At 46.9% G+C, this 9645-nt stretch overlaps 1 protein-coding gene across 1 annotated transcript; it reads right to left on the bottom strand.

Moving 5' to 3' along the window:
• Positions 1–7731: 7731 nt before the first annotated feature.
• Positions 7732–8988, bottom strand: LOC144135296 (uncharacterized). Its single transcript, XM_077668007.1, has one exon. The coding sequence runs from the start codon at positions 8947–8949 to the stop codon at positions 7852–7854; it is 1098 nt and encodes a 365-aa protein (XP_077524133.1). The 5' UTR covers positions 8950–8988; the 3' UTR covers positions 7732–7851.
• Between the last annotated feature and the right edge of the window lie 657 nt (positions 8989–9645).

The following is a 9645-nucleotide window of genomic DNA, read 5'->3' as shown; positions in this document are numbered from 1 at the left end:
AACTATTTAACTAGTTAGGTTCTAATACGCGGTGTGTTCGTAACAAATTTATTACCTTTTGCAGTGAATTCCTGCCCAACGCCCTATAGTTACAGTGTGGTCGCACTGACTGACGAAATTACTCGATTCATTTGTTTGCGCGAGGTCGTTCTTGCTGTTGTGGTAGTTGATGGTAAGGGATAGCTAAACTGCTGCTCGAAGCTTTAGATGACAAATCCGGCGAGGCGAACACTGCGCCATTACGACTGTCGGCGGCTTGTCCTAGAAACGATTTTAACAAATTGTACGCCAACGGAAATGAAGGTAATGTTGGAATAAACTGAGCAGTACGACTCCGCGATGCATGGTCAGTCCGAGCGCAGCATAATCGGCAGCTGGTTATTCCTATGAAACTATTTTTTGAAGGGACTAATGGTTATTCTTTAGGGGGTTTATGGTTGAGGTAACGCAGTTGGTTTCCAAGGAATAACCCCTGTGTAATATTTAGCTCTTTCTTATGCGACCATACCATACCAAACACCAATAAAACCAGACAGTGCAGCTGCAAGATAAAATGGTCTTTTTGACTATAAACCCGTATGGTATAGAGGACAGTAGTGGTGGGGATTTGTGTACCGTAGCTGGAACGGTGGCCGTGGCGGTCGTCCGATTCTCAGATCTCGAGCGACACGGGGGTTCCTCCTCCTCCTCGTCATCGCACCAGGGCTCCGTTGTGGTCGCCCTGCGGCGGGGCGTCGTTTGCACCACCACGTCGTCAAACTTGCTGACGTTTGGGCAGCCTTTCCCTTCCTTGCTGCCTTTCACCAGACGCCCCGACTGGGCCGCACCTGTGCAGACGCGGCCAGAGCCGCCAGACGCCATGGTCGCTCTTTACTAAAACATGGGAATAAGAAGATCGTTAATAATTGCAAACAGGATTATCGGCTTAATAGCCCGGTGTCTTGATGTTTGGCGTCCGCACGGGTACACAAAGGAATAGCTGTTTTGCTGTGTGCTGTCCTAAATGATGTGCGCCAACGCTACGGCCTCTTCTGGTGGCCCACACAATCCAAGTACCGGAGGTGCATCCCAAATGGCGCCAGCTCTAGCCTTATCATTGCACGTGCTTGATTTTATGACACACATCTGGGATGTTTCATATAGTTTTCTTGTTGCTTGTTCCCCTTAGATCACTCGCCTTTGTTCTCGGTGAGGAGTAGTACGACGATGAGTAACAGAAGCACCGCGATGATGTTGACTGGAACCAGCATCTTGAGGGTGTTCCTTGGCCCTCCGTATGCTTTGCGGTGGAAGCGTTAAATACTATACCGCACACACTTTCACTATTCCTACTGCCATTAACAGAAGGTAGAGGCGGAGTGTGCTTACGGTGCGTTAGACGACTCTAAGAAAATACAAAGAATAAACGGCATTATGGTTAACATTTATGACACTATACGTTTAATTATCCAGGACGCTAGTTACTAGTACGCCACGCACAGTAGTGCACTCGAGGCTAGAGTACTAATGATGCACAAATATTTTCTTTAATTTTTGTCTTACAAACACGTGGGACCTCTAGATTAGAGCAAAAGGTTTAAAATATGGGAGGCTTTCGCCGGAATACATGGCCGAGATTGGAATTCAGAGTAATGTTCTCTTAACTTGAGCCCAAATAATTGTCCGGAGAGATACAGTTCCAGATGTTAATGGACGCCTTATACATAAGGTTTTTCAGTGGAACTTCATTTATTTTCTTCTTCGTTGGTCTGAATGCCGAAATTATGTCTGAAGAAAAAAAAAGCGCTCTTCACCCTCATGACTTACCCATCATGTAATCAGTCTTCTCTGGAAGAAAGAGCCACCACATGAGCGATTTCAGCCCTCCGTGAATCTTTGTCTGGCTACGGAATTGTCCCGAGGTAAATAGCACAGCTTCTGCCAACTTACGGAGGTCAGAGTCAGGCGAATTGCTTACGGAGCTCCTGGGAGCTTCCATCTTCTGCCTAAAAGACTGTACAGCTGTAATTGAGAAACAGGAAGAAATGAGATGTTGAAGCATTGTAGTAGAGTTCCGAGATTCCTCTGCTTAGCGAAGCTTCTCTCTTCTTCAAAGCACAGAAAAAAGAGGACGAAAAAAAGAGGAAGGTCACGCTGAAGATTGGGAAAACAGAGCTGGTGCAACGAAAACAAGCTGCGTGCTAAGGCTGTCTACATAGTCGAAGGTACAGAAAAGTTCCGCACTGAAAGATAACACCGGCCCGTTTCAACATAAGGTACGTATGCCATCCCGACACACTGCACGTGAGAAAATATTATGCCAAGCGGGAAGAAACAGTGACTGCTGTTGCGGAGATACCTTAGGTTCTAGGGTGCACAATGCCAGCAGCTAGCCACCATAAAGGCTTCAGGCTGTCTCTCGTAATTGCAAGAGTGCCGCCGTGTTTTCTGCAAGCCCTGTTGTCTATTCTTTAAATTCGCAGAGACAAATTTTTCGCAGCAGAAAAAAAGAAGGATTAAAATACACACACATGATACGGAGAGGAACTCAGACAGCCAAAGCAATAATCGAACGAGGGCATAACGGTTCCTCTGAACCTGCAAGAGCTCGAGACACTGGAACAGGGGCGCGTGAAAAACGGCGATGATTATGATGATAGACCAAGCTGCCTCTTCTTCTTAAACAGCCTAGTTTACTAAAATACATAAATGGTATTGTGCCACTCGAAAAGAGGACAACGACATAAATGGAACTGAAACAAAGGTCTTGATATACAGGTGCTCGTAGAAGGTCTACGATGACGGAAGCTAGTACAAAACTTAATTCCTTGTCACTCTAAGCGTGTAGCCACTGTTGAATCTTTTTCATCGTCTTCGTTGCCCAACCAGAGAAGAGGAAGACCACTTGGAGAGAGAGAGAGAGAGAGAGAGATAAAACATTTATTATTTCATTGAAGTGTTCCACGAGTCAGGTAGGCGGACTCCTCAGTTCAGGACTCCGGTTTTGGCGGATGCCTGGACCAGTCTGATGATGCGACACTGGTCCTCTAGACCATTGCTGGTCAGGGCTGCCTCCCACTGCTCGTATGATGTCTGTAATGTTTTTAAATGAGGTGGTTTGGGGGGACAATTCCAGGAAATTCAAACAGCGTAGGCTTATCGCCGCACCATGGACAGAAGGGACGGTATTTGGAAGGGTGAATGAAGCTGTACAAGTACAGGTTAGGGAAGGTATTCGTTTGTATTCGCCTCCAAAATGTGGCTTCTTCTGTGGTGAGTTTAATATCGGGAAGGGGATATATTCTACGATCTAATCTAAGCATCCCCAGCCGTTCCCCATAGTTTGATGGTAGAGGGGTGAGGTACGGGCAAGGATCAGCTCGGTTTGTTAGCTCACGAGCTAGATCGTTTGCCGCCTCGTTGCCTTCAAGACCAGAATGGCCCGGGGTCCAAGTAATGTTATGGGGGCGTTAAAGCGTAGGTGAGAGGCCCTACGGTATGAGTAGAGCCGCTGTCATTTTTGGGACTCTCCCTGTAATGTAATATTGACAGGCTCGCTTCGAGTCAGTTATTATGTGAGCTGATTTGTCCGCCAGATCACAATGCCTTATTGCAAGGGCGATGGCGGAGGCTTCCGCCGCGGCAGGATCCTCAGCCCAGAGTGAAACACTCGTCAGTAGTTGAAAATTGTGGTCAAGGGCGACTGCAACTAAGATGCTCGGTTCAGTGTACGCCGCCACGTCTACATAGACTGCTTTGTGATCTGACTCTAGACGCCGGCGTAGATGAGTGACCCTAGCCTCCCGTCTGCCTTTGTGGATTTCTGGATGCATATGTTTTGGGAGCGGAGCCACCGAGATCTGTCTTCTTATGTTTGCAGGTAGTGTGCACCGATCCCCCGGCGTGGGTATGTGTCATCTTTTGATAGGCTAACAACAACAACACCGAGGACACGCCCTGTGACGTTCCGGACTTCATCTTGGTTTTAGGGTGCACTCAATAAGGCCCACTTCTAACCGTTCAAGAGTTGAGTCTGTGGTTGCCTGCTCGTGGCCCATTCTCAACAGCCACAAACGGGAAAATGTGCTCTGCCTTTTCCTGCACGACCTATGCACAGTCTGCCTCTCAATGTCAACCTCGCCTCTGGATAGTGAGAGGAAGTGAATCACGAGATATTTGCATTAAAGTCCATAGTGCGCTCTCTCCCAGACTGGACGTCAGATGGCTACACAGCACATCCTTCCAACGACCTCTAGGCAAGTGGGAAATTTTGGTCGTTTAGCAAGTTCCTGTTTTGATGATACCTGTGGGTACCAGTACGATTATTGTTGTTGTTGACCTCAGTTTGAGTGGCGCATACCCACGGTGGTGGATTGGCGAGAGAGTGTTATTTGCATACGTTTAATTTAGTTTTCCATAAAAGACACTGAATGGAATAGATCGTTAAAGACGCACATATGAAAAAGTCAACAGTCACTGAAACCATAGAAAGAACAGAGGAATGCTTCTCTATTTTTCAGAACTTCTGGGGTCGATCAATAAGAAATTAGTAGGGTAGCCAATTTATACCTGACAGATAAATGATTGGAAAATAGGAAGTGCTCTATCACATGAAGTGCGTGACTAAGTACCGTGCGTGACATGCCGAAGTCATGGGTTCGGATCTCACCAGCGGTATGTGGTTGTTCCTTCGTCTACTGCGGTGTCAATTATCTTTCACGTTAGAAAGGATTACGCTACTAATTTTGCGTGGATCAACAGCAAGCGCAAATTGTAAAAGACAAAAACATTCTCCAAGGCATTCCTTTGTTGACGGATGGCTTCCTTCATGTGTGTTCACGAGTTTAGTTTAGCGGCAGATTGACTTAGAGTTATAGCTGTGGAAGCTAGGGTAAACTTTAAAGCTTTGGCACATACTGTGAGAGATAACAATTTGGCTTAAAAATAAACTAACAAAAGAATTTCCCTCACACAATGATATAATCATGCATAAATTCACACACAGATTTCAGGACATGTCCCCTGGCCCTTGCATTGATGGATACAAGAAGCGGTGCCAAGTTTATACTGCTGTATTTTAGATAGATGTTATTCTTTGCGGGGAAAAATCACGGAACCTTACACGTAGTGCCGTACTACTGCCCAAATGCTAACATTGTTGTTTAGAAAACATCTATTCGCGCCATAAATGCATTGAGGTGTTCCCCTTCAAATGCAATTAAAAAGAATACATGACTCAACATGAGTACATTAATAATGACGGCGAAAACAATGCCTACATGACACTTTTGAATATTGCGATAAACAAGAAATGTTCTGTTTTGGCGGTCCAAATTCTTGGCGGATAAAAAGAACGGTTAGTGCAGAGAAACAAAAAAAAAGGGGGGATATAATAAAGTGTCAACATCTGGGTCCTACCAGCTCAAAAATCAAGCCTCTTTACCCCACTTGGCAGAAAGTTCTGTTCAGCACTTGAACACTGTGTGAGATGCAGTGTGCTGTGCTTGGGACACCCCGTGTAAGGCTAAAATATCTCTCCGAGTATTTATGAAAGATTCCTGTGGGCGCTCAAAGATCTTGCACAGTTCCGAACGCAGTCAGAAGAGATGTACACAGGAACCACAAGCCACAAATCCACAAATACAAATTTCAATAACGAGACAGATGAGAATAAAAACACGTGAGGTCTTTCTCTACCACTTATACAGTATACTAGAAAGTACAATGTTCCCACCGCCGTACCTTCACTCCTTCTTCCCCAAGTGTCAACTTGTCTATGAACCCAATGGAAGGCGAGCTCATATGCGCCGTTACACCAACCAGTTTGCGTCCAACAAATATTTGTGCATGGATGCGTGTGTGTAGATGTCTTGGATGGCGTCGTGTCTGCAGCTCGTCGCATTTTGACCTCCTAACCGAGAGCCTTCTCTTCCTATTTCGTCGTTCTGTTAATCCCCTCTCATATTGGGGAGTAGCAGGCAAGGGACAAGTTCTGTCATGCAACCGCTCCCTTGCCGCTCTTTCCCTTTATTAAACTTTCCCTCTCAAACATGTGATCGCACACGCCACGGGTTCCAGAAGTTTGCAGGTGTAAACGCAGAAACTTCTTTCCACAGAAATCTCGGCCAGATGGTCTCTTCTTTATTCAATTTGATTTTGTAGTGGGTGTTGTGTGCTGTTTGCGAGTCTTTTTTTCTGGATAAGCGTTAGATGAACTTCATTAACAACCTGATTCATTTTTACTTCGTGCGAGCTTCCTATCTGCTAGCCTATCCTTCCTAATGGTATACAAACCTCCTCGCGTCGTTGTTCGACGGCATTTCCTCGGCTTGAAGCTCACAAAGGCACGGCAAACACAAAAATGCCTGACGACAGGAAAGCAGTGAAAGAAAAAAATCACTATTCGATATTGAATATTGAAAAAACTATTCAGTACTACTAAACCAGCCTGCTAGTAAGCACGTCTTACCTGCGTTCTGATGTACTGCATCTCTGACAAAAGTACACAAATTTAAAAATTTGTATACTCTGAGACGGAACGAACATTGTCGAGTTCTCTTTTTGCATGAGAATCTGCCAGTACTTTTCTTTACACGGTGAAATTCCTCGCAGCAGCCTATAGGCCGCTGCTATGTGATGGTGTGTGCTGATTGTCACTGTTTAAATTAATTCTTTGCACGCGGAGGCCATGAATTTGAACAAAGTTCAAATACCAGACACGGTATTGATCTGCGAGGATTTGAAAATAGAGTTGAACATTCCTAGAAAGCCACATCTAATGTCAAGCAAAAAACATTGTGTTGTAGATCATGGGTGTTCCGAATCCAAGCACCTTTTCGCTTGGTTCCCTCCACTACATGGCAAGACGCACATTTTGAAGGGAGATCACCTTGAAACCCACGCAGAGTTATGCAGAATAATCCACCACACACCTTTTACTCACTCAAAGCCTGATTCGCTTTTGCTCCGCAGAACTGACCATTCACATCAGTAACATGCCTGATGATAATAGATAAAACCACTCTCAAGCTTTCGTAAATGAAACAGTTGTCAATGTCCCCACCAAAAAACAGAGTCAAATATGGTATGCCTGCAAACTACAAGGTAACTGTACAGACTTCAGCATATGTGGTGCTCTGGTTGCATATGGAACAGAAAAAGTTTTTCGAATACATCAGCAGCGCTGTGAGAAGTCTCTGCACTATATGGGCACGTATAGCAACTGCCGACACGGTTGTTTTCGAGGCCGTGATTTAAAAAACACTGGGTTGACATAAAGCGAATTGCGAGATAATACACAGTACCTCGGAAATTACCATTTGTAGTTTCTATATCCCGGCTGAAAAGCACGCCGCCACATAAAAATACACCCACACACGTCCATGATTATAACTCGGCAAAATGTCCGGCAGAATAAGCAGGATAAGGCATCTGTACAGAGGTTGCCTTACAGAATTAGTGCAAGAGCTGACAAGCCATCCGAGTGGAGCTCGTGTTATTTATGAAGCGGAAGAGATTCCCCTTTACAATCATGCTAAACTCTAAGCCAGTGCAACACCAAAAGAGAAAGTACCACTGCTTAGGGGTAATTTTAAGGCAAACGATTTGAATGAACAGTGTAAGATATACCTACATATCCAGCGCGTACACAAACATGTGCTTTAGGCCAAGAGACCAAACAAAATAGTTACTGTAGGGCCTCAGTTCAACAGAAAAAGGAAGTTAATCTTTGTTGTGGCGGCACGAGTCTGCATTCACAGGTTATGTGCAGGAAAATATGCAGTTTGTTCGTGAAGTTGCAAAGGAATTGAGAGTAGGTGCCACAAATACATTAGGCTGTACAGTGCACATCAAGAAGCTATGTCCACAGCATCAGGCGTAAGCACACTTGGGGCTCTTGTTCATCTCAGATCCAGCAGGGCAAGAAAAGGCACTTGAGAAGGGATCGAAATTTTGCGCCGCTGCTTTGCACACTTGCGACACTTTCACCCTCTTCGAAGGATCAAAATAACAGCTGCAGTGACAGAAAGTTGCAAAGAAGATTTTCTCGGGTCTGAAATGCGGGAGGCCTTTCAGAGGCAAATCAGAAGCCCCATCCTTGAACTTCACGTACGCCGTGTACGCGACGTCAAGTGCAGGTAGCTCAGGGTACGTAAACCTGTTATTTATTGACGCCGGACACCACGAGGCGTTCCAAAAGGCCGCAGTATCCGGTGCGTCTGTCGGCTTCATTACAGTGCCGCCGTTAAACAAGTGCGTCAACATGTCAAGGGCTTCGAAGATTTCCTGCGCGTAAATGTAGCCCAGACCTGCGTACGTCATGGCGCTAGTTCCGTCTTTGTAATAAAAGGGGGGTCTTAATGCCGCCATGGACACGGACATGGTGTTTAGGATGGGGTTGTACGAGACCAGTCTGTTGTCGACGAAAGAGTAGACCTCGGCGGCGGCAACGTACTCCTTGCTGGTGAACAGCGTCTTGCTGCGGTTCTGTATTTGCAGGCGACTCCATCTCCACTCCCCGAAAAAGCCGTCCTTTCCTCGGTAAGGCTTGCCGTAAAACTGCTGGAATCCCCCCGGTCTTCCGAAATCGTCGTCCGGCCAGAGTACGGTGGACATATTTTCAAGCACCACCGCCAGAACCTTCCTCGTCGTCGCGTTCAGTGTGGCGTATGAGCGAAGCTTCTCCAGGGCGACGGCTCGGACGTTCTCAAGTAGACCGACGATGGAAAGCCGCTCGGGAGGTGACAGCAGTGTCTTGTGAATGGACGCCAAGAGAGCGTTGTACGTCGTGGAGACGTGGTCGAAGCAGATGATGCGCTGGAAGTACTTCCCGCTTGGGTGCTCGTTCAAAGTTAAGAAGAGCTTGTTACTCGTCGCAGCACCGACAGACTGCACAAACCACCAAATTGTGTGGAAGAAAACGTCCTGGGCTGTGAAGGCATTAAAAATGGAGTCTGCAGCCTTGAGCATATTTTCGTTGGTCGCAAGGAGAAGGTCGCTCACCGTGATATTTTGATGGGTGCCAAAAACCGATCCGATAGCCTTCGCCCACTCTTCTGCACCCACTTTCCTAATCCAGGTTGGCAGGCTTCGGATCTCCACGAGCCTGGGCTGCTTGTACGTGTCGTGGAAGGCAGAGCTCAAGTGACCCAGTACTTGCGTCTGCACGTTCACCCCAGTTGTCAGGAAGGACGCGAAGGACTCCGAAGGTGGTCGGTATTTGAATATGCTGTTGTTAAAGAAGCTCAAATAGATGGAATACGCCTCTTCGTACAGCAACAGCGTTTGGTGCAGGCCATGCCATATAGCCGAGAGTGCAGAGGGGCTGAGGACAACTGCTCGCCCCCGCTGAAGAGGAGTCTTTGCAGGAAGCACATGGATCCGAAACCACAGGGGCAGTTGCCAGAGCACCGACAGCTCCAGAAGCAGCTGGAGGGGCCGAGAGTAGTCTGTGATCGGCGGCCGGTGGCCGTCGTCCAGAGTGGGCCAGGCGAAGCGGCTTCTGTCCACCAGTTCAAGTAGACTCATCAAGGAGTCCGCATCATCGCCAGGCCTATGCATGCAATCGCGCATCATGCTCAGCGGCCTGTTGACCACGGCCTCCCTTTCGTAGGCGTCCATGCTCATCTTCTCCACGCTGATAACCCAGAGGAGGACGGCCTGCGC

Source organism: Amblyomma americanum, chromosome 5, assembly GCF_052857255.1.
Source record: "Amblyomma americanum isolate KBUSLIRL-KWMA chromosome 5, ASM5285725v1, whole genome shotgun sequence".
NCBI lineage: Eukaryota > Metazoa > Arthropoda > Arachnida > Ixodida > Ixodidae > Amblyomma > Amblyomma americanum.
This window is presented reverse-complemented; position numbering and strand designations above follow the sequence as displayed.

Excerpts from the sequence above, each read along its gene's own strand:
- LOC144135296 (XM_077668007.1), bottom strand. The coding sequence starts at position 8,949 with ATGCTCAAGGCTGCAGACTCCATTTTTAATGCCTTCACAGCCCAGGAC.